The 25,288-nt window shown below is 38.4% G+C and overlaps 1 protein-coding gene across 4 annotated transcripts in view; it reads left to right on the top strand.

Moving 5' to 3' along the window:
* Bud13 (BUD13 homolog) overlaps positions 1-25,288 on the top strand; it is a 55,678-nt gene that overhangs the window by 2,992 nt on the left and 27,398 nt on the right. For 2 of the 4 annotated variants that reach the window (XR_004517472.1, XR_004517470.1), the window contains exons 3-12: positions 560-650; positions 4,258-4,342; positions 5,004-5,807; positions 8,381-8,598; positions 11,890-11,995; positions 12,433-12,571; positions 12,955-13,139; positions 14,159-14,240; positions 18,161-18,445; positions 19,849-20,073. Coding sequence is in view for 1 of the 4 variants with exons in the window: in XM_033764356.1 (XP_033620247.1) it covers positions 560-650; positions 4,258-4,342; positions 5,004-5,807; positions 8,381-8,598; positions 11,890-11,995; positions 12,433-12,571; positions 12,955-13,139; positions 14,159-14,240; positions 18,161-18,254 (1,804 nt within the window). In the remaining 3 variants the exon portion in view is untranslated. Of the gene's footprint in view, positions 1-559; positions 651-4,257; positions 4,343-5,003; positions 5,808-8,380; positions 8,599-11,889; positions 11,996-12,432; positions 12,572-12,954; positions 13,140-14,158; positions 14,241-18,160; positions 18,524-19,848; positions 20,074-25,143; positions 25,214-25,288 lie in introns of those variants that run through there. The other 2 variants (XR_004517471.1, XM_033764356.1) reach the window with 2 other exon arrangements.

The following is a 25,288-nucleotide window of genomic DNA, read 5'->3' as shown; positions in this document are numbered from 1 at the left end:
TTTTTTTTTTTTTTTTTTTCGTTTTGGTACTGGGGATCAAACTCAGGTCCTTTGCGCTTCCGAGGCAGGCACCAGAACCACTGAGCTAAATCCCCAGTCCCACTTAGTCCTTTTTTTGATGGAGCTTATAGTTTAATGAAAATACAAGCTTTATACAACTAACTGATTTCATTGTTTTGTGATAGATAAAACAAAAGTAGTTAAAGAGTGTGCTGCAAGGTTTTTTATCCTGGAACTAGGGAGGGGTAGGCAAGGAAGATATACCCAAGGAATTTATATTTATGCTAGAACCTGATGGATGAGTTAGAATCTCCTTATAAATAATGAGAAAGGAGGTCAGCAGAGGGAAGGTGCTTCAGTTTTGAAAATTGACATGGTAAGGAACTTGACCCATTCCAGGCATCCAAAGATGAGCAGTGAAAGTGAATTGAGAGGGTTGTGGCATGAGATAAAGTTGTCCATATAAACAATGACTAGACCACGTAGGATTTTTAACATCATCTTTAATCCAATAGATAAGTGTTTTTTTCTGTTTTGATAATTTTACTGTTCCATTTAGAATGCGGATTGTTGATGATGACGTGAGCTGGACAGCTATCTCTACCACTAAACCAGAGAAGGAAGAGGAAGATGATGGAGATTTGCCTGTGGTTGGTATCTTTTGTTTGTTGTTTGTTTGTTTTTTTTTTTTTGGTACTGGGGATCGAACTCGGGCATTGAACTTGAGTCCTTGTGCTTGTGAGGCAGGCAGTGGAACCACTGAGCTAAATCTGCGGCCTTGGTAGGTTTCTTTTGGATGGTCCCATTGTCAGAACTTTGAGGTGGTTAAGCTTCTCAGTCTTGACTCCCAGTGCATAAATTTGTAGGAGGGAGACCTCAGAGAAGACCTGACACTTTCCAAAGACCTGTTGACCATAGTCTTTTTTTTTTTCATGATGCTTATGCAAATGGTCCTGACTTACTGATGATTTAACTTTTTATTTTTAAAAAATATTTACTTTATAGTAGTATGAAAGCAATACATGTTCAAATAAAACTGTATTTTTTGTGTGTGTATGTAAGACAGGGTAGTTCAGGCTGGCCTTGAACTCACTGTGTAGCCCAGGTTATCCTTGAACTCAATGTGATCCTTCAGCCTCCAAGTGCTGGGATCACAGGCATGCACTACCATGCTTGGCTGATCCATGTTAGGTATATTAAATGCATTTTCCCCCCGTTAAGTTCATTGGTGCATTAAAAGCAAACAATACAATTACATTTATATTTGGGATCATCTACCCTTACATGATATGTCTTGGTTCTTATTTTTGCCCTATACCCCTGCCCTCCCTTCATCCTCATTTTCAACTTATGATATTTTCAATTTATGATGGTTTTAGTGGACAAAACCCCATCATAATGTGAGCAACATTTGTTGATTGACTTCTTTGTTTATGGAGGGACCTATCAGCATACAAATCAGAACAAAGAAAGGCAACATGCCTTGATACAGTGATTGAACCATGATTAGAATTATTCATGGTTCAGTTTGTTGGAATCTACCTTAAAAACAGTGTTCGGGGGCCTGGGATTTAGTTCAGTGGTTCCACCGCCTGCCTTGCAAGTGCAAGTACCTAAGTTCTATCCCTGGTACCAAAAAAAAATAAAAAATAAAAAACAGTGTTTGGGTTCATTTAAGAGGAACTTATTATTTATGCATTTTGTTCTTTGGTTTAACTAAGCTTTAAAATTGTACATTCTTGCCTAAGAACTGGAGATATGTAGATGAATAAATGGCACTATCTGTGCTTTAGTGTTTACACCCTAGACTGAGAGACCAAATTTTAAACAGTTTCAACAATAAATACATTTTGAAGATGTATTCTACACAGGCATCAAATACCATTAGAGCACAGGGGATTTTTATTTTTTTTCATTGTTTAACTTGGTATTTTAGAATAAGAATATAAATGTATACATTTATGTATATATACTATATATAAAAGAATATATATTTTATGTATGTTTTATCATGTACCTTTTTTTGGTTTTTTGAGACAGGGTCTCACTACGTAGTTGAGACTGACCTGGAACTCACTATGTAGTCCAGGCTGGTCTGGAGCTCATATATATTTTATGTATGTTTTATCATGTACCTTTTTTTGGTTTTTTGAGACAGGGTCTCACTACGTAGTTGAGACTGACCTGGAACTCACTATGTAGTCCAGGCTGGTCTGGAACTCACAGTGATCCTCCTGTCTCAGCCTCCCAAGTGCTGGGATTACAGGCATGCACCGCCATGTCCAGCTTCCTCATTTACCTTTTCATTTATAATAATATTTGGCCTTTTAGAAATTTTAATTTTTGTGTAGTCAAGTCTATTAGTTTTCTTTTCTTTTTTGGAGGAGGGGTACCAGGAATCAAACTTGCCAGGCAGGGACTATACCCCTGAGCTACATCCCCGCCCCAAGTCTATTAATTTTCTTTTGCTTTTGTGATGACACACAACCCTAAATAAAGGAGGCTTTAAGCCTAGTGCATTCTGCAGTGGTTAAAACAGATCTTGATGATTGAGTTAAATTTTGTTACAGCAGATTGCTATGTTTACTAGTAACGATGACAAAAATAATTATGATGGTGATAATAGCATTTCATATAAGAGTAACTAATAGGTGGGCTGGGGGGTTGGCTCAGTGGTTTTGCCGCCTGCCTTAAAAGTGCAAAGGCCTGAGTTCAATCCCCAGTACTGAAAAAAAAAAGAGTAATAAGTTTATTTTATTGAGCATTTACCACATACTCAGCACTACTGAGCTTACATGAATGATATTACATTCTCACTGCAGTCTTTTGTGTTTGGCTTTTACGATGAGGAAACTGAAGCTTAGAATAATTTGCCAAAGGTTACACAGTTCTGAGTGGCGGCACTGCGGTTTTAGAGCTCAGTTCATCTTACTTGAAAGCCTGTACCATCAGTGCCCAGAGGGAGATCTCAAAAGTAGATTGTATGAGGAATGATGGTAGGATCTTGGGAGAAGAGGAACAGTAGAGGGGACTTAACTTGGATTTGAATTCCAGTTTTGCGGCTTGCTAGCTGTGACATAGAGGAAGTTATTTATATTTAAACTCTGGGCCAATTTGCTGGTAAATGTCTTAGAATCTTTTTTTGTTGGAGTTGGGAGGATTGAGTGAGATGATATAAGTAAAGGACAGAGTACAATGCCTAGTGCACAGTTGCTATTCTGTAACTAGAATCTGTCATGCCAGCTATCTTTGAAAGGGATCTTTTGTATCAGAGGTCAGAATTAGGATGGAAGGAAAGAAGTTATAGGAGAGTAAGCATAGGTCCAATAATACTAAGATGTTTCTAACACTATGCAAAAAATGCAGTGGACTTCCTTGTAAGAGAATGAGTTCCCTGTTACTGAGTTCCTTGTCAGGGTGGGATTGGGTAAATGATCATTTGTTAGAGATACTATAGAGAAGATTCCAGGGTTGGGGATATAGCTCAGTGGTAGAGCACCTGTTTAGTGGACATGGAGCTTTGAGTTCAATTCCCAGCACTGCTGTTGGGTTGGCGGGGGGTGTCAAGATTCTACTTTGTTTAGGAGTTTGGAAAATATGAAGGATTCTATGATTCTGTGTCCATCTCAGTGGCTCCCTTTGGTTGGGTTCAAGAAGACTTATCGTCGTGACTGTTCACAACAAAGTTTCATAGGGCCCAGAGTCCTTAATTAGGGATAGGCACGACAGGATGGCAGTTTATGTTTTCACACTGAATGTAAAAGTAAATTGTAAAAGGAATTTAGCTTACAAGTAGCAGTTGTGTAACTGAAGGGTTAATAAAGTTTATAATGAAAGACATTAATCTTTGGAGAAAAGTTTATTGATCAGATAAACATGCACACATAAGCCAATAGTGACAATCAGAGCTTTATGGAGCAAACATAACTAAGGACTATTGCGTATTTCTTCATGATTCCTTTGGGTATGCATGCCCAGTATATATTAGGAATTAGAATTTTTTGTCCTTTTTTTTTGAGATAGTCTGTTACTATGTAGTTCAGGCCTGCCTTGAAGTGACTGTGCAGCCCAGGCTGGCTTTGAACTTGTGATAATTTTCCTGCATGAGCCTCCCAAGTGCTGGGATTACAGGTGTGCACCTCTATGTTCAGCAGTCATTTCCATTCTTAATAGCTAGCGTCTTCAGGTTCTTGAGAACACAGTGCTTCTTGGCTAGATCTTGCATTCTTCCTCAGCATAGTGTCTTTACTCCCAAAGGTGGCTGAGTTTGTGGATGAGCGGCCAGAAGAGGTAAAGCAGATGGAGGCTTTTCGTTGTAGTACCAAATGGAAGCTTCTGGGAGGTGAGTTCCAACAATAGATAAATCTAAATTTACTATTATGGGACAAATTTTCCTTTTTTATGCTTTACTTTTAGAGGAATGTGTAGTTTATTTCTGTGTACCATTGATCCTGAAATATACAGTGGGGAAAAGAATTCAGAACTACTTGGTCTTTTTTTTTTGGTACCAGGGATCGAACCCAGGTCCTTGTGCTTACGAGACAGGAGGTGGAACCACTGAACTAAATCCCTGGCCCTCCAGAACTTCTTCATAAGTAGTAAGACATTGGAATTTATAGACCAGGTGTCCCTTCTGCTCTGATGTTTTTCCATTAGGGTTTCTGAGGGCAGAAAGTGAGTCAATTGGAGCCTTTCATCACTCTTTGTTCTCTGGCCCAGCCTTGGAGAGCACCTGGAATAAAGACAGGACTTTGGAAGAGTTTATAAGAGACAGGAATATGAAAGGTATACTTAAAATGCTCTGCAAATAGACAAATAAGAAAAGTATTCTCATGATATATCCATGAATGTTGGTTTGCTGCCCCTAAACAAAGGAGAGCTGTGTATGCCTTTTGGGCTGAGTAGTTGTAAGCTGTGTGCTCCTGGAGCATCTTTTGAAACTTTGGGTGTGAGGGGTGGTCAGAGCATTTGTGGGAATTTGACTCTTTGCTATTTGTATTCAGACCACAGTGAAGACCTATCCTCACATAGTCATTTCCATCATGAAACTCCGTATTCATCTCCCAGGAGGGCCCGTCATGAAACTCCGGATCCATCTCCTCCCAGGAGGGCCCGTCATGATACCCCGGATCCATCCCCTCCCAGGAGGGCCCGTCATGATACTCCGGATTCATCTCCTCCTAGGAGGGCCCGTCATGATACCCCAGATCCATCTCCTCCTAGGAGGGCCCGTCATGATACCCCGGATCCATCCCCTCCCAGGAGGGCCCGTCATGATACTCCGGATTCATCTCCTCCTAGGAGGGCCCGTCATGAAACTCTGGATCCATCTCCTCCTAGAAGGGCCTGTCAAGACTCAGACACATCTTTTCCCAGGAGGGTCCACCATGACTCCTCAGATGCGTCCCCCATTAGGAAGCCTCATCATAATTCTTCAGATGTATCTCCTAGAAGAGTCCCTCATGATTCCTCAGGTATCTCTTACCCCAGAAGGGCCCATAACAATTCCTTTGACACATCCCAACCTAGGAGGACTCTTGACTCTTCAGACATATGGCATCCCAGAAAGGGCCATCATCATGAGCCCTCCCATTTGGCCCCTGATGCTGCTCATTCACTGCCCAGAACCAAAAGAAATAAAACCCCAGAAAGAGCCTCTAGCAAGTCTTCTTCACATTGGAAGGGGTCAGGATCTACACATCCTTCACTCTTGAAGAACATCAAAAGTGAATATGGTTCAGACCTCTCTCCACGAAAAAAGCAAGGAAAATCTCATTTTGGAGATCAGAGGCAGCTTGATTCTAAAGGTAAGCATTATGACTGCCATGGTAGAGAATCTCTGGAAGCTTCCTTTTGGGTCTTTATTTGCTTTATAAGAGGTTGAGAATGAGTTTCTTTGGAAAATTTTGTAGAGTGAGAGCCTGGGCTCAGGAAAGTTTAAAAATTATAGTAGCAGGGTGAAAAGTTTTTGTATGTCTTTGTTTACTGTCCCTTCCCCATATAAAAATATACTACAATGGGGAATTGAAATATAACACACTTATCCTATATTTCTTGCCACTTTCTTAAGGAGTTTTTGAAATCTTTTGTATCTTTTTATGGCTGTTTTGATGTCTTGAATCAATTCAAATAATTTATGGCAATTTCTGTCAAATAAAAACGTTATGGTGTGTCCTTATCCACCTTATTGGATCTGGCTCTGTGCAACTTCTTTTTTGTTATTCTTTAAAAAAATTTTTGCTGGGGATTTAGCCCAGTGGTTCCGCTGCTTGCCTTGCAAGTGCAAGGACCTGAGTTCAATCCCTGGTACCAAAAAACAAAAAACAAAAAAAAAAACAATAAAAAATTTTTTTATTGGTACATTTTTGATATACATAATGATAACATTCATCATAGGGAATCTACCTATACATGATATATCTTGCTTCTTTTTTTTTCCCATTTCTCTCCCCTCCCTTCAACCCCACTTCCCCTCTTTATTTACAAAAGGTTTGTTTCCATTTTTTTCCTTTTATTCTCTTTTTTTTTTTCCTTGTCCCTTCTTTGGCACTGTGCAACTTCTGGCCATTCCCCAAAGTCAAAATTGCCATGAAAGGTAAACATTTTTTTTTTTTCTTTTTTCTTTTTTTCTTCTTTTTCTTTTTTTTTTTTTTTTTGGTGCTGGGGATTGAACTCAGGACCTTGCGCTTGCGAGGCAGGTGGCAGAACCACTGAGCTAAATCCCTGGCACCGCTTTTCTTTTTTATTGAGGTTATTGGTACAATCTAGGTATACAGTACAGTTGCTTTCATCATTGGGATTCTGTACCTTTACATAATAGGTCTTGATTCTCATTTAGTTCAGGACATTGAGGCACCCATTTCAGGGCAACTAAAGACACTTAAAGAAGACCTCTAGAACTGCTTCATCAAGAATGATGGGATAAATGTGTTTGAAGCAAGGGGGAGTATTTTGAGAGTATGGCAAATCATACCTCATACATGTTTATTGCAAAAACTTTAGACTATATGGAAATATATGTATAATGAAACAGAAAAAAATATGACACAAAATTCTGCCACTCAGAAGTATTCATTGTTAGGGTGATCATGAATGTTCTTTAGGTCTTTTTTTTTTTTTAAGACAGGGTCTCACTATGTAGTTGAGACTGACCTGGAACTCACTATGTAGCCCAGGCTGGTCTGGAGCTCACAGTGATATTCCTGCCTCCGCCTTCCGAGTGCTGGGATTACAGGAGTGCTCCACCATGCCCAGCTTCTTTAGGTTTCTTTGGTATGCGCTTTTTTTTTTTTTCCTCTGTACCAGGGATCAAACTTAGGACCTCTCGAGGCAGGCACGGGACTGAGCTAAATCTCTGGCTCTGATATATGCTGTTGATAGAATCAATTTCTGACTATACCCAACATGAATTATCACATGTGTAATCTTTCCTGTCCTCTGAACATAATTTCCAGGTTTAAAAACATCTCTTTGTTAGTATAGATTTTAATGACATTAGGTTATAAAGATTTCATCAGGTATTTCCCTATTACATGTTTTTTATTATTTTTGAGCTTTTGCTTTTAATTCTTTTAGTGAATAGTCATATTTATTATAAACTGTTGTCCCTATTTTGGATTATTTCTTTTACTGCTTCTTTAAAGATTCCTTGGAAATTTTACTTGTAGGTGAGTTTCCTAGAAAGCTAAGAAGTTGATTTATTAGCTCAGATAGTGTGGATGTTTTGAGACTGTTAATGCATATTGCATACTGGTTTTTGAGAGGTGATTTTTGATGCTTTTATCTAGAATTTAGGCTTAGGCAGAGAAATATTTTACATCATCTTTTGTTCCTAGGAATTCTTAATTTTAAATTAAAATACTTTGTTATCTTGTTTAAGGACATCAGAATATACAGCATTCTAGGTGTTTCTGACTTGTGCCACAGTTCAGAGGGCTGGTTTCAAGTTGTTTTGCCCATTTTGTTGGCCTGGAGGAGAGGAAGTAACTATACATAGATTAGTGTGTTGACATCTCAGGCATTCATTAGTCACCTGGGAATAGAACCTCCATATCCTGCCTCTGATGTAAAAGTTGGATATGACTTTGTTCTTCTCTTGTGTCATCCATACTTGTGTTCAGGTTAATGATTTTTTTTCACAACAAGTTTAAACAAGTATGCTAACTTACTTGGAAAGTTTTAAGGAGATTAGTTAATTAATTTTTTTTACTTTTGGGGGTTGAACCAAGGTCTCCTACTTGCTAGGCAAGCACTATACTATTGAGCTACTTAGCCCAGCTCCTGTTTATTCTTTAATTTTTAGACTGTTCTCCCAGGCATAGAATATGTCTTGCAGGCCTTTCACCTAGGAGACACATGATGGACTCTTTTTTCTCCCCAGGTGACTACCGGAAAGCTTCTGATTCAGATCTTTCACCTCCACGGCATAAACGGAGTCCTGGGCACCAGGATTCTGATTCAGATCTGTCACCTCCAAGGAATAGACCAAGACACCGGAGCTCTGATTCTGACCTCTCGCCACCAAGGAGAAAACAGAGGGCCAAATCTTCGGATTCTGATCTGTCTCCACCTCGAAGGAGTCAGCCTCCTGGAAAGAAGGTACAGATAGCTGGGAGCCATTTCCTTTTCTTAGAATAACTCCTACTTTTTAGCTTTGTAGAAATCCCTGAGAATCAAACCAGAGAAGCAGGAAGTAGCTCTCAGTAGTACAAAAAATCTTAGTTAAAAGGACTTTTGGAACTGTCCCTGTAAAGGCAGGACTGGTTATAACTCAACTTAGATGGATTTCTAAATGCAGGTTGAATATCCCTAATCCAAAATGCTTGGGACTGGACTTGTTTTATTGACTGATTGGTTGATTTATTTATTCACTGATTGGTACTGGGAATCTAACTCAGGGCCTTGCACCTGCCAGTCAGGTGCTGTGCTGCTGAGCTACATTCCCAGCCCTGGACTTGTTTTGGATTTTGGAATATGTGCATACAGAAATCTGAAATTGATTCCATTCACTGTGGGGAGTAAGTATATACAGAACATATCTTAATTATTATCATTTAAACAAATTTTTTTTTTTTGTACCAGGAATCAAACTCAGGATCTTGTTCTTGTGAGGCAGGTGGTGGAACCACTGAGTTAAATCACCAGCCCTATTATTATTATTACTATTTTTAAAAAGCTAGTAGTTTATATAGATACATAGATATTGATATATATTGTGTTTACATAGTCCACATGTTAAATGCAGATATCCATAAGAAGAGCAATAACAATAAAAATGCAGTCTGTGTGGGGCTGGGGATTTAGCTCAGTGGTTTCTCTGCCTGCCTTGTAAGTGCAAGGACCCAAGTTCAATCTCTGGTACCAAAAAAATTACTTCATTCAAAATACAATCTGTGTGTAGCGAAGTACAGAGACTTAAAATGGTAAAACAGCAAAAAGGATCTCACAAAAGTGTAAATATACAGTTTTAATTATTTTTTTATCTTCTTCCCCCTCGTCCCCCATCTCTTGGTCTTCTTCCCTTTTGCAAAAAGGATCTGTCTCCCTATTTCCTATTATCCTTTATTGTGCTCTTAATTTATACTTTTGGTTTCTCATATCAGCAAAATTGTGATATTTAAGCTTGTGTGTCTGATTATCAAAAAAGTATTTATTTAAAATGTGCTTTGTTTCTTTTTTTGTTTTGTTTTTCGTACTGGTGATTGAATTTGGGTCCTTGCACTTGTGAGGCAAGTGGCGGTACCACTGAGCTAAATCCCCGGCTCGAAAACTTTTTGAACACTAACCTGATGCTCAAAAAGTTTTGGATTTTGGAGAATTTTGGAATTCAGACTCTTAGATTAGGGTTTTTCAACCTGTACCAGGTTTCACAAGAGGTTCTGCCTTATAACTTCATAATTCCACTAATCTCATTTTAATATATCCAGAAAAACTTGTGGAATTTTTTTTCAGTTTTTTTTTTATTAGTGTACATTTGCATTATGTAATGTTTGCATTCCCCTTGGGGAATTGTACATAACACATCTGAATTCTTTTTTCATCCCCTTTCCCTCCCACTTCCCTTTATCTCTCTTTTTTTGGTACTGGGAATTGAACTCAGGACCTTGATGCTTTCGAGGCAGGCGGCGGAACCACTGAGCTAAATCCCTGGCCCCACCATCAATTTTTGATCTTCTTCCCATGTGAAAAGATCTGTCTCCCTATTTCCTATTACCTATCTTTATTTTGCTCTTTATTTATATTTTGGGTTTCTCATATAAGAAAAACTGTGTAACATTTAAGCTTGTGTATCTGATTTATTTTACTTTACATTGTTGTCTCAAGATACACATATTTTTCTTACAAGTGACTCACTTCTTTATGGCTGAGTAGCACTCAATTGTTTATAAATACTGCATTTTCAGGGCCAGGGATTTAGCTCAGTGGTTCTGCTGACTGCCTCACAAGTGCAAAGCCCTGAGTTCAATCCCCGGCACCAATCAATCAATCAATCAATACCACATTTTCTTTATCCATTCAAGATTTTTGAATTATGTTGTTGTACACCTGGAGGATTATCATTGGAGGAAAAATTGGGTTTTTTTTTTTTTAAGAATAAACTGAGGGCTCTCCTTTACAGAGTGGGGTTAGGAGCATAGTCCTGTGTCAAATCTGAACACAGATTTGAATCCTATTTGTGCCACTGTCTGTGAGGTTGATATCTCTAAGGCTCCGCTTGTTCATCTGTAAAATGTGAAGAATGCTAGTTTCTTTCTTTCTTTTTACTGGGGATTGAAGTCAGGACCTTGCGCTTGCGAGGCAGACACTGAGCTAAATCCCCAGCCCAAGAAATGCTAGCTTCTATTTTACAGTACAAGGTTTTTCTGAGACTGCAGTATCAATTAGTGTAATTAAAACTCATAGCACGTGTCTGGGACAAAATAAGCATTTTGTACTAATGATTTATTATTATAAATTTATTATAAATTGAACTACTGGCTTCTATATCTTAGAGCTTAAAGAGAAGGACTTAAAATATAAAATTACTTTTGCAAATTATCTGGAGTTACAATATTTTGTCTTGTTTTGAATGTATGATAAAATTTGATAAATTAGCAGAAGAGAAACCACATGAACTCTGAGTACAGTGATTACATTGTAAAGAACACTCGCAGAAGTAAAGGGAGTCTTACTCATGAGTTGGGTAAGAACAATAGAGCCTGGGATATGCATATTTCTCTGCAAGGCATACTTCTCAGGTGAGTCTTTTCTGCAGAAGGGTTTGGAGAAGATTGATCCTGACAGCACAGATCAGCCTGTCCCTAACCCTCTTTGAAGAGTAAGGTCCCTATTTTAACTGCACCCCTTCACAGTTTATTATATACTCTTGTTTGTGGTTTGGGGTTTATTGGATCTTGATACAAAGTATAGATTTGTGGAAAGTTTTCATGTGATTATGTCTTCTATTATTGTCTTTATTACATATCCACAACTTGACGATCTTAGGTTTGTGTAAATTTGCACTATAAATCGAGTATTTTATCTAGTGGGTCTCTAGTGGGTGGTCCAGAGCTTGGTACAGGTTTCTCATCAGGTGATCTGGGAGAGTGAGTCTTCATGTGTGCAATTTATATATGAAAAGTCAGAAATGTAAGTGCTCAGCTCTCCCTTTAATGAATTATTGGTATGTGCTTCTGTTTACTCCTAAAGTTGATAGTACTATTAAATTTTCTGTGAAATTAGGATTTGTTTCTTTTTTCCTGTGTTGTGAATCTTATGGTCAGTAAGGAGAATAAAAAGTAGTGTTTTTGGTTTGGTTGTTGCAGACAAAAATGCAACTATCTATGTAGACCCATGGAGCCTATTGTTGTATTATCTTATTGATGTTGGCTACTCCTTTCCATTGCACAGGCTGCGCACATGTATTCTGGGGCTAAAACTGGGTTGGTGTTAACTGACATACAGCAAGAACAGCAGGATCTCAAAAAACAGGACCAAGACAACATGGCATTTGAAGGTAAAAATGAAAGTGCAGGGTGTGGTCTAGGTTTGTGTAGCCTTTTTTCTTTTTAATATAGCTTGTTATACCAGATAATTTAAATATTTAATTGCTGTCAGATCCCAGCTGTGGTTTTTATGCATCATTTTAACCTTTCAGAGGATTCAAGTGTTTCCCTCTTGAAAAATGTCAATTCTTAGGCCCATTCCAGTACAGACTTATATGTTGGTAGGAACTACTTGTGTTCAGGCTGCAGATATACTTATCTGGCATAAAAATCCAAAGCAGTTTATTTCATTTGTTAGAATATTATTTCTGATTTTTTTTTCCTCATTGAGTTTATTGGTACATTTTATGTATACAATACAGTTACATTCATCATTGGGATCTTGTACCTTTACATATCCTGATTTTGATCCCAGGTATATATCTTAAAAAGATTTCTTCTTTTACAGCTGAATTCCAGTTTGCTGAAACTGTGTTTCGTGACAAGACTGGTCGTAAGAGGAATTTGAAACTGGAACGTCTTGAACAAAGGAGAAAAGCACAGAAGGACTCAGAACGAGAAGAGCTGTATGCCCAGTGGGGCAAAGGGTAAGGGCATCACTGAAAGTGCTGAAAGTGAAAGCAAGATTGCAATACCTGGAGGATGTTGTTTCTCTGCTTTTCTTCAAAGCTGTTATCAGAAATGGACATTCAGTATGCTGAATCTCCTTTCCAAAACTGATAGATTTTATACTTGCATTTGATATTCTAGGGATTTTACCTTTTTGTTTTTTGGTGGTACTGTGGATTGAACTAGGACCTTCTGCTTTGCAAGACAGTTGTGGTGCCACTGAGCTAAATCCCTAGCCCATTTTACCCTTTTGAATATTTGGCACTTGACACTACCAGGAGGAGGTTCTTTGAATGTGGCATTGTGGTCCATCTCCATGTAGGAGTGGAAATGTTAAAAGAATGTTAATTTTCCTGCCCAGCCTTGCCCAGAGCCGGCAACAGCAACAAAATGTGGAGGATGCAATGAAGGAGATGCAAAAGCCTCTAGCCCGCTATATTGATGATGAAGATTTGGATCGGATGCTGAGAGAACAAGAAAGGGAGGGAGACCCCATGGCCAACTTCATCAAGAAAAATAAGGCCAAGGAGAGCAAGAATAAGAAAGGTGACATTAGGAATCCTCAGAGCTGGAGCTGGCTTAGTAAAGAGAATTATTGGAGTTCCTCTACATAGCTGTGTGCCAAGGGGGCTTTCCCACGCAATTTAAAATTCTTTGTGTTTGTGTGGAGTTTGAGTTCAGCTGGTAGGGATTTCTTCTTTTTTTATGAGTATTAGTTTGCAGTGTGTAATGCTTAGATTCCTTGTGTGACGTCGGTACGTGTTCATAACACATCTTAATTCATTTTTTTCGTCCCCTTTCCATCCCCTTCCTCACTCCTTCCTCCATCACTTGATCCCCTTTCCATTTGAGAAAGATCTATCTCCCTACTTTCTATTACCCTTTGTTTTGCTTTTTATTTATAATTTTGGTTTCTTATATAAGAGAAACCATGTGATATTTAAGCTTATATGTCTGTTTTATTTCACTTAACATGGTCTCAGGGTATATCCATTTTCTTAAAAATGACTGAACTTTACTGTCTTTATGACAGAGTAATGCTCCACTGTGTGTAAAAACCACATATTCTTTATCCTTTCATCTGTTGATGGATATATAGGCCACTTCCAAGAGTTAGCTATTATGAATAGTGCTGCTATAAACATGGCTATGCATGTATCACTGCAATATGATATCTTTAGCTCAGAAAGATATCTAGAAAAGAAATAACTGGGTCAAATGGAATTTCTAGTTTTTTTTTTGTTGTTTTTTTTTTTTGTACTGGGGATTGAACTCAGGACCTTGTGCCTTCCAGGCAGGTGGTGGAACTACTAAGCCAAATCCCCGGCCCTAGTTTTAGTTTTTTGAGGCATTTCCATACTCATTTCCAAGTGGTCGTACAAGTTTACATTCCCACCAACAATGTAGGCTGGTTCCTTTTTTCCCTGTAGCCTTTCCTACATTTGTTATTATTTGATTTCTTGATGGTGGTCATTCGTTCAAAAAAATTTTTTCCCCCATCACCATCCATCTCTGAGTTAAATTACATAAGTAACTAACCTTTTTTTTTTCATTCCTCTCATTAGTGAGACCTCGATACAATGGACGAGCACCACCGCCAAACAGATTCAATATCTGGCCTGGATATCGTTGGGATGGAGTGGATAGGTAAGACTATTTCCTTCAGTTTTTTACTCCCACTTCCTCCTGACCCTAACCTTTACTACCATTCTTAAACTATACTCATTCTCTACTGTAATCACAAGGTGAGTAGCATCTTCCCCCTCCCCCGCTTTTATTTTATTTCTCTTTGTGGTGCTACTGAGCTAAGTCCCCATGCCCCTTTTAAAAAGCTCTAGGTTAGAGATAACAAACCTTTTAGAGATGTTAATGATACAAACAGCCCACTGCAGCACAAGTGCCATAGGTTTGCCACCACCACTCTAGAGAGACAGCTGATGTGGTCGCAGATAGGATATCCTTTGTTTTAGACATTGGTCATTATTAATATTTTGTGAAGTTTGGAGGGGTTGAGTGATTGGTTGTTATTTGGAGACTTCTGTTTGTTATATCTTTAAAATGTGCTTGAACCATAGTTCTTTTCACTGTCTTGGGAGTAAGTCTCTGGTTATGTCTCAGAGATCGCTACCACCTCCTCTATTCACCTACCAGTGCCTGCACTTGTATACTTTTAACTTCCTGTCTGTTATGATGGATGAACTGTATTTGCTTCTACTTAATGTCAGTCCTTCTACATACAGTGGGTCTCATCTCTTTTGCTTACTAAAGAACATCTTTCTTTCCTCTAGCACAGTGATTCTTAAATTTTACTTTCATTCTGGATGCCTTTTTTGTTTGTTTGTTTGTATCAGGGATCAAACTTGGGACCTTCACTTCAGTCAGGCGGTGGAACCACTGAGCTAAATCCCTGGCCCTGGATGCCTTTTGTTTTATTTTCTTGCCTTGTTGCATTAGCTGACAGTAAGAGCAGATATCTTTTCTTTCCTTTACATGGTCATATTAAGGTTGATTCTTTTAAATATTTATTTCCCAAAGTAAACAACTGGTTTCCTTGGTGCTTCTGAATAATATGCATGTTTCTAAGGTTGGTGATGGTGCCATTTATAATGAGTGTTCCTTTCTCTTAAAGTCTTCCATTAGTCCACCCCATGTATTCCTTAGGGAAGTCCTTAACATACATTTTTTTTTCAACATGTTTTAACTTTAAACAGCTGTGTACTAAGTGCCAAAGATTCCATATTGAGTGAGAGACAGATCCCAAGTCTAGGAGCTCACTTTCTACCTATATGAGCAGTCAGGCAGATAATTTCAAGGCTCGTTGGTTAGTGTTACCATAGAAAAATTTCATGTCTTTGGTATGAAAAGCTAAAAGTGTAAATAAGATCCAAATGGTATAATTGACAGTGTGAAATAGGAAAAAAAAAAAAAAGGGCTAAAGATGTAGGGGAAGTGGGAAGGGAAGGGGAAAGGAAATAAGGGAAAAAATACAAGAAAATGGAAATACGGAAACAAAGTTTTTGTAAATAGGGAAGGGTGCAGGGGTGAAGGAAGGGCAGGATGTGGGGAAAAATGAGAACCAAGACCTGTGAGGTAAAGGTACAAGATCCCAATGATGAATGTAACTGTACTGTGTACCTAAAAAGTACCAATAAACTCAGTGATAAAAAAAAAAGAAAAAATTTTCACATGCTTTGGGAACACAAAGGGAGAGTAAACTTAGCATTGAAGAGTGAGGATGTGGTTTGAGAATTCTTCCTAGAGGATTTGAATCTTACAGGCTGTCACTAACCACCCAAGAGAAAGGAAGGATGTTAAAGGAAAAGGGTCTTGTTTGTGCTACGTCATAGAATATGGAATACCATGTGTTATAGGATGGGGTGGGTGGGGTCATAAGCAATTTGCTTTTGTTGGATAGCAGCATAAAGTGTGAAAGAGTTGTATGAGATGGACTAAAGAGTTTGGCAGAGTTCTGGTCACAAAATGCCTTGGGAGCCTTTTTGAGGAGTGGTCCATGTCCTAGAGGCAAGGGAAGCCATTTGAGTATTAAAAGCAGCGCCTACATTTTAATTTTTTTTTTTTTTTTGTATTTTGGTACTGGGGATTGAACTTGGGTCCTTGCACTTGTGAGGCAGGCAGCGAAACCACTGAGCTAAATCCCTGGCCCTTTTAAAAAAATTTTTTTTTCCTACATTTTAGATAGACAAATCATTATGGCAGTATTGTGGAGTATTTGAAAGGCACCAAAGTAGACCACATACAAGGATGATGGTCTGATATAACAGTAGTAGCAAAGATGGAGAAGGGGAGGAAGTAGAGAACTAGTTGGGGGAGAAGTTAGTGGAACATGGTGACTGGTTTGAGAAAAGGGGAAGAATTGTTAGATTTGGCAACAAGGAGTATTTCTGATGACCTGAAAGAGAGCTAGCTCTATGGGAGCTAGCTCTATGGCATAATAATTTTTTTAAAAAGTCACATTCTTGTGTATTAAAGAATGAATGAAATGTGAGGAAACGGAGACAGTGAATGCAGGCTCTTTGAAGAAGTTTAAATAACAAGGGCCTAGGGACATAGCTCACTGGTAGGGCACATGTTTACCAAACCTGAGGTCCTGGATTTGATTCATAGGACTTTACTTTAGATAATACATAGTAATTAGAATGGATTTGAGGTCCACCTGCTACCTCTTTGAAGCTTACCCTTGTGTTGGCTTTCATGACACCCTACGCTTGGTTCTTTTCTCTTCTCTTTCTTATTTCTTCCTGGACCCCTTAAATGTTTCTCAAGGCTCTATCCATGACCCCTTGTCATTCTCATTCAGTGGACTGCATTCTCTCTGGCTGAATCTTGTCTAGTCAGACCTTTAGCACCATCTCTATGTACCTGATTCCAAGTCTGCATTTCCAGTTCATTTCAGAGCATCTAGCTCCATAATTTATTTCTCTCGTAATATGTACTTGAGATACCTAACATACAATGTATTCAAAACTACCTTCAACAACTTCCACAACTGTAAGTGTACTGCTGCTCTTCTGCTCTCTAGCCTGACTGGTGGCAGTCATATTCACATGGTCTCTCAAATTATTAAGTGAGGCATACTTACTTTCTCCTTTGTTCTTCTGTCCTACTAATTTTGCCTATTGTGTTATCCCTCTTGCTGTCCTTCTTGCTTTACCATGTGTTTCCAAGTCCATTGCAGAGACTTTCTTCCAGAGTAATCTCTTTGATGTGCAGTTTATGCTTCTGCTTTAAGCCCATCCTTAATGGGGGAAACTAACTTTTTACTGCGTCTTATGAAACTCATTATGGTTTGGGCTCTGCAGCTTTGACTCATGACCACTCCTTTTGTCATATTTTAGGCTCTAGTTTGCCTTTGGTTCCCTGCTTGTACCAGAATAACTCTTATTTCTGTGCTTGTTTTTGTCCTTCGTGCTCTGCTTTGACCTGAAATGACCTCCTGACCCTTTTGCCACCTGTATCCCTTTAGTTAAGTCGTTCTTGTTTCAGACTTAGCTTAGGGGCCACTTCTGTGAATCCTCTCCTGACCATTCTTGTCCGTACTTATGCCATCTTTTCACCATTTCTTCCCTTAGCTGAGTGCAATCCCCATTCTGTTTCTGTGGTACCCTATACATATTTCTACCATAGATTATGCTTTTTGTTTTATTTAAATGACTGTTAAATTACTTAATGTCTCTACTTATCTGTGAGTTCATTGGGACAGGCACTGTGTCATACTAATTTTCCTATAGTATCTACCAGAGTGCCTAGTGTCCACTGGGAATTCAGTAAATATTTGTTTAAGGAGTGGATAAATATAAGATGTGGACATCAGCTAAGATTGAGCTGGGCCTTTAGAGAATGATAAGAGTTTGAGTAGTTGTCACAGAGTAGGAAAAGTGTCCAGAAAAGGACTAATAAAAGATAAATTATGTATTTTGACTCTGATTCTATTTCCGTAGACCTTAAATATGTCTAACTTTTTTCCCTAATGATTATGAATTGTTCTCTTTCTTTTAAAACAAATGTGCAGTGCAATGTTCTGATAACTATGTCATCTTTGATTACAGATCCAATGGATTTGAACAGAAGCGCTTTGCCAGACTTGCCAGCAAGAAGGCAGTGGAGGAACTTGCCTACAAGTGGAGTGTTGAGGACATGTAGCTTTTCTGAGGCTGTACTAGTGGCTGTGGGTTGGGGTGGTGGCATGAGACAGCCAGGTATCCAGCTGTATCATTTGCCTTTGATAATAATAATCAGGGCCATCACAGACCAGCAACTTGTTGAATGCCAATGTTGACCATAGAGGGATACTTGAGACCTGATCGATGGACAGAGGCACCTGAATTTATGAGGTATGCCAACACTGTCACTGGCTTCTGAAGAAAGTGGTGATTTCTGTATTGCAGGGTTTGTTTGGCTAAGGTTTTTCTTTTTGTTTTTAATAAATATACATTTATTTTTTTAAAATCATTTCCTAGCTGGGTGTTGTGTTTTGGGAATGTTGAATCCCTGGGGATCTTGTGAGCAATGAATGATTAGATTTTTTTTCATTAATTGGTAATGAATAGAAGCTTTCTCAGTGATCTTTCTTCTGAGAAAACAATAATTAGTACTGAACTAGATTCAGGAATATTGGAGAGATGGTATATGATAAAGATAGTGTCACAATTTAGTGGAAAAGACATGGATAATGGTGCTCAAAAATTAGCTTAGTATATGGACAAAAATAAATCTGGATCCCTACCTCATACCATATAAAACAAAAACCCTAAAGCAATTAAGGATCTAAATGAAATATAACAATAAAACAAGTAGGGAATGTAACTCAGTGATAGAACATATGCTTAGCTTGTGTGAAGCCCTGGATTTGATCCTTGGCATCAAAATAAAGCTAGTAAAATAAATGGTGAATATGTTTGTGATCTTAGGGTGACGATGGATTTCTTCACAATTCATAAGATCTGATTGACTATTTCATAAAGCAGTTTATAGTCACAGATGAAAGATAGAAGTTATTTGCAATGTCTAAAACTGGCTGGGGATTCCTATATAAGGGATTGAATATAGAACTCTTGTAAATCAGAAAGAAAGAGATAACACAAAATTAAAATATAGAAAGAATGTCAAAGGTAAAATCAAAAGAGAAATCTAGAGGCTAGCAAGTACATCACTAGTAATTAAAATGCAAATTAAAGCACTGAGTTTCTATTTTAGATCTATTAGTTTGGGAGAAATAATTAAGTGAACTCTCATGAAGAATGAACCTCATGGCAAATTTCTACCTGTTTCTCTATTTTGGAGTGCAAATGAGTGTTACTTACAGAAATTAAGGATTATTTGGGAAGCAGTATTGTGTAGTTTTTAGGAGTGGACTCTCAAGCTACTGCCTGATACTGAATTTTAGTATGAATATGTCATTTGCTAGCCATGTGACCTTTGGTAAGTTCTCTGTGCCTTAGTTTCTTCATCTGTGAACGAGAATGATCCTGTAGGTTCATTGTAAACTTAGAACAGTACCTGACATAGTAAATGTCATGAGATTTTTAGCTGTTGATATTGTTACTGTCCTGAAATACGGTAGCCAGCTTCCAAAATGGCGTGCATAATCCCTACCGTCTGGTATTGAGATCTTGTGTAGTCCTCTCCCATGACAAATAGGGCTGGCCTGTGTAACTAATGAGATGTATTAGAGCTGTGTGACTTCTGAAGCTTGGTCATAGAAGACACTGAAGTGTCTGCCTTGTACTTTCCTAAGCATTTGTTCTGGAGGAAGCCAGCCTCTGCCCTGAGGATAACAAACGGCCCTGGAGAGGCCCACAGCCAACGCCTAGTAGCCAACGTGAGTGAGCCACCTTAGAAGGATCCTTTAGCTCTGTTCAGTCCTTAAGAAGTCTGCAGCCCACATCAACACCTTGACCACAACCTGCTGAGAGATCCTAGCCAGAAACACCCAGTTCCAACTTGACTCAAAAAAACTGAGGTAATTGATGTTTAGAATTTTTTAAAAAAACAGCGAGATACAATTTACACAAAATCCAATTCACCCCCTTAAAGTGTACAGTTCATTGTGTTACTGTATATCATAGAGTTGTGTACCTATCACCTCAGTGTTTTTCTCTTATTAGTACATGTTTGCAAAACAATGTTTACACATTCACCTTGGGGAGTGGTTATAGATACATAGTAGAGCTTGTTTCTTTTTTTGTATACTTCCCACCTCCCTCACTCTCTCTGCCTTTCCTCATTTTCATTTTGGATGTTCTTACAACGCTTAGTTCATGTTTATGATGTATAATGCTTACATTCATGGAGGTTTTTAGGTTCTTATACATGGAATATCTTAGTTCTACTTACTCTCTTTTCCCTTGCCTGCAGTCTCCTGGACCCCTTTAGCATTTGCAAGAGATCTATCCCCTTGTTTTCTTCTCTCCATTCTTTATCACCCTGACTAATTTTAAAATATTTTCATCACCTTGTAGATGTAAGTAAGTGCAGCCATTAGCAGCAAATCTGCACCTCTCCCAGCCCTGGACAACTTCTAGTCTGTCTGTAGATTTATCTATTCTGAATTTTCATATAATATGTGAATGAAACTGATAAAATATGTGGCCTTTTGTTTCTGACTACTTTCTTTCTGTGTAATGTTTTTAAGTTTCATCCATGTTGTAACATGGCTGAATGATATTCCCTTATGTGGATATACACATTTTATTTATCCATGCATAATCTGATGGACATATAATTTGCTTCCACTTTTTGGTTATTATGAATAATGCTATTATAAGCACTTCATGTACAAATTTTTAGATGGATGCTTTCATTTTTCTTGGCTGTATACATACCCAGGAATAGAAATGTTGAGTCATATGTAATGCAATGTTTAACTTTTTGAAGAATTGCCAGGCTATTCCAAAGTAGTTGAGAGTTTCAATTTCTCTACATCTTTGCCAATATTTGTTATTATCCATCTTTTTTATTATCACCATCCTAGTGGATGTGATTATATATCTATTTTTATTTTTATTTTATTTTATTTTTTTTTGGTTTTTGAGACAGGGTCTCACTATGTAGTTGAGACTGACCTGGAACTCACTATGTAGTCCAGGCTGGTCTTGAACTCACAGCGATCCTCCTGCCTCAGCTTCCCGAGTGCTGGGATTACAGGCGTGCGCCACCACGCCTGGCTCCTGGATGTGATTATATATCTTATTGTGGATTTGATTTCCATTTCCCTAATGGTTAATAATGTGTTGAGCATTTTTGTGTATTTTCTTGTTTATTCAAACCATTTGACCATTTTCATATACACAACAACCCAGTTGTATATACATATACAAACGTTGTGATGGTTACTCTTGGTTGTCAACTTGATTGTATTGATATAGTGCCAGGAAATTATTGAGGTACCCTTCTGAATATGTCTTGTGAGTGTTTCTAAGACAGTGGGCACATGGGACAGCAATCTCTAGGGAGCATTTGTCTTGAATGTAGGCAGCACTGTCCACTAAGCTGGAAGCCCAGATGGGACAAAAGTGGAGAGAGGAAGCACACATGAACACAGCTTCATTCTCTACTTCTGGCTGCCATGAGGTGAGCAGTTTTGCTTCTCCATACCCTTTTGCCACCATGTGCTGCCTCACCCCAGGCCCAGAAATACTGGAGCCAGCCAATGTGCACTGAAACCTCTGAACCTGAGCCCAAATAAACCTTTCCTCTCTAAGTTGATTTTCACAGTTACTTTTGTCATGGTGATGAAAAGCTAACACACATACGTATATATTGTATATATTCATACACATATATATACATTTATACATATATATATATATATATACACACAAATGTTTATGAATCTCTATATATAAGTAGAGAGAGAGAGAGAGAGATACTACCAAAAAAATGTATGCATACTTCAGCAGTTTCTCTTACTAATAAATGTCTGGAAGCTGATGCCCAGCACTTTGAGCACCTTTTATAATTGTAGAGACCAAAGGTAACATGTCAATCTCATGATGTCTCAGTAAATTTAGTATCAAAATATTTATACAAGTTTTTCTTTTCTTCATGTATACATTTGTGGGGCTAGGGGTGTAGTTCAGTGATATGATGCTTGTCTAGCATGTTTGAGGCCCTAGCTTAGAGCTCCAGTACCAGAAACAAAACAAAACTTTATATATAGGGACAAGTCTATTATTAGGTATATGATTTGCAAGTATTTTCTCTCATTCTTGAGTTGTTAAGTGTTTTAAGCTGATACAACCTTTAGATAGTTTGCATTTAGGGTAGGATAATTTGTTATACAGCAGTATATAAAATATATCAAATCAGTTCCACTTCTGACTATATCCTAAAAAACTTGCACAGGTTCTCAAGTAATATATAAGGATGTTTATCTATGTACAGTTTCGGTTGAAGAAGCTAGCAACAACTCAGATATCCATCACTAAGGGAGTGATAACTAAAATGTTATATGTGCGTATCATGGGATATTATTTTTTAAAGTCAGGTGCAAGCTATTAGGAACTTACAGACTACAGGTGAAGAAAATACAGCAAAAATCAGCTAAGTTGATTAAATACAATTGGGCCTGATGGCACACACCTCTGTAATCTCAGCAATGGCAGGCTAAGGCAGGAGGGGTGGCAGGTTTGAGCTCAGTCTGGGCAACTTAGAGACTTCTTAGCAAGATCACGTCTCACAAATTAAGAAGGGTTGAAGGAGTAGCTCAATGAGATGGCTTAATACCACAAACAAAACAAAAAACTCCACAAAATGACTTTTTTTGGGTGCTGTGGGTCCAACCTGGGGCCTCAGTTATGCTACACAAGCTTTCTACCGTTGAGTCATGCACCCACGTGGGAACATGATGTTTTGTTTGTTTGTTTGTTTTTGTTTTTGTTTTTGTTTTTTGAGACACGGTCTCACTATGTAGTTGAGACTGACCTGAAACTCACTATGTAGCCCAGGCTGGTCTCGAACTCTCAGCGATTCTCCTGTCTCAGCCTCCCGAGTGCTGGGATTACAGGCGTGCGCCACCATGCCCGGCGGAACATGATTTTTTTAAAGGAGAATCTTACACTTGAACTCACTAGAATTGGGTCTGTGGGAAATAGTGGGATGGGATTAGAATGGAGATTGAAGGGGGAAAGAAAATGTTCTGCATGGATGAAAGTGTGTACAATTGGTATTTGTGAGATGGAAGAGTATTTTTAGAGCTCAAAATAATGCCAAAGTTAGCATATGGCAGAGTTGGGTCTAGAACCTAGTGTTTTTTTTCTCCATGGCCTATTTTGTCCTTTTATTCCTTACTGAAAACTTCTTTTAAAGGTCCAAGCTAGCTGGGGTGCATGTCTGTAATACCAGCACTCTGGGAGGCTGAGGCAGGAAGACTGCAAATTGGAGTCCAGCATGAACAACTTAATGATTAAGCAAGACCCTTGGGTGCTGTTTCAAAATAAAATTTAAAAAGGGCTGGGGATGTACCTCAGTGTGAAGGTCCTCTGTTCAATCCCTAGTGTCATGGGAGGGGTGGAGGATAGGGTCCAATCTTAGGCAGTAATGGTGAAATCTGAATAATGTCTTAGTTAATAAATATGCCAATATTAATATCTTGGCTTTACAAATGTATCATAATTGGGCCAGGGATTTAGCTCAGTGGCACTGTGCCTGACTTGCAAGTGCAAGGTCCTGAGTTTGATCCCCAGCACCAAAACAAAAACAAAAACAAAAAACAAAACAGAAAACCAAGCAACAACAACAAAAAATGTATCATAATTATATAACATGTTAACATTAGAAGAGTAAGGAGTTTACTATTTTACAAATTTCTATAAATCCAAACTACTCTAAATAAAAAGCTTATTAAAAAAAAATGGCCCCAAGGACTCTAGATTCTGCTGTTTCTACTCTAGATTATATTTTTGTAAGCTATTTTTCAGGCTAGCCTCTTTCTTTGGGCAGAAATGGCAGCGAATATATTCAACTCCTAGCACATTGCCATACCTCTCTGCACAGCAAGGTTTTGATTTCATATGGGCTCAAGTTTTTAGTTCATTTTTGCAGGTTCCCATGCTATTTCTTAAGAGCAATTTGCTTTAGGCCCAAGTACTTTAGAAATCTTAAATTTTTTTTTCCTTTACAAAGGACTTTATTTTTCAGCACAGACTGAGGTGTAGGGAAGCAGATGGATTCTATTCCAGGGGGACTCTGGGTTTAGTAGGCCTTGGCAAAAATGTATAAACTCCATCTTCCTCCAACTTCTCTCCCTTTCAGTGTTGAACTGCACGTCCTGATCTATCTTGTAGCTGTCATTTCCTAGGCTGGCTACTAGAGGGCAGTGTGACATGCTCTTTTTAACTAAGAGGAGCACGGCCTTGTTCTATTTGTATACACTTCGGAATAGTACCTCAAGGATATAGGTGGCAAAATTCAGTTGCATAGAACTCCTATTTCTGTTCCCACCTCAGATCCAGAAACACAATCTTATCTCCAGTATGGCAGTGATTTTCAAGAGAGATATCTGGCATTTAGATTTTTCATCTGAATTTTCTTTCTTGGCTTTGGAAATCTTTCTGTACATAAAGATTTTTTTTTTCTTTCTCTTGATCAAATTCAGACCTTCTTAGCTCCTTTTCATGTGCCTTCTCTACTCTTGTGAGAACCTAACCTTCCCAGGTTAGGTTTAAGCAGAGAGCAGTACCGGAAGCCACTAAATTGTCTTAAGAGTATAAACCTTATGGTATATGAGTTATGTCTCAATTTTAAAATGAAAAAAAATTAAATAAATAAATAAATAGGGCCGGGGATTTAGCTCAGTGATTCTGCCACCTGCCTCGTAAGCACAAGGACTTGAGTTCAATCCCTGATACCAAAAAAAAAAAAAAAAAGAAAAAAACCCAACAACAACAACAAAAATAAATAAAAAAGCAGACACTCTGGCTCTCAAAGAATATAATTAATTGTTGGTGGTGACTGAGGAAGCCTTCATGCTTTGGGATCGGCTTGTTGGTTCATTGGTTAGAGGGGATTACTTTGTCCTTCTTTTCCTTAGGATCTCTTGGAACACAGTGACCTTCTAGGACACACAGTATGTCATTCCTTCTTCAGAGGTTACCTACCCTTTTCCAGTTAACATCACTAGCAGTAGGACCAGAGTCGGTGTGGCTAAACAACCCAGTGAGAAGGCTGAGGTAGGC

This window comes from Fukomys damarensis, unplaced genomic scaffold (genome assembly GCF_012274545.1).
Source record: "Fukomys damarensis isolate Sample0158 unplaced genomic scaffold, DMR_v1.0_HiC HiC_scaffold_16, whole genome shotgun sequence".
Taxonomy (NCBI): Eukaryota; Metazoa; Chordata; class Mammalia; order Rodentia; family Bathyergidae; genus Fukomys; species Fukomys damarensis.
This window is presented reverse-complemented; position numbering and strand designations above follow the sequence as displayed.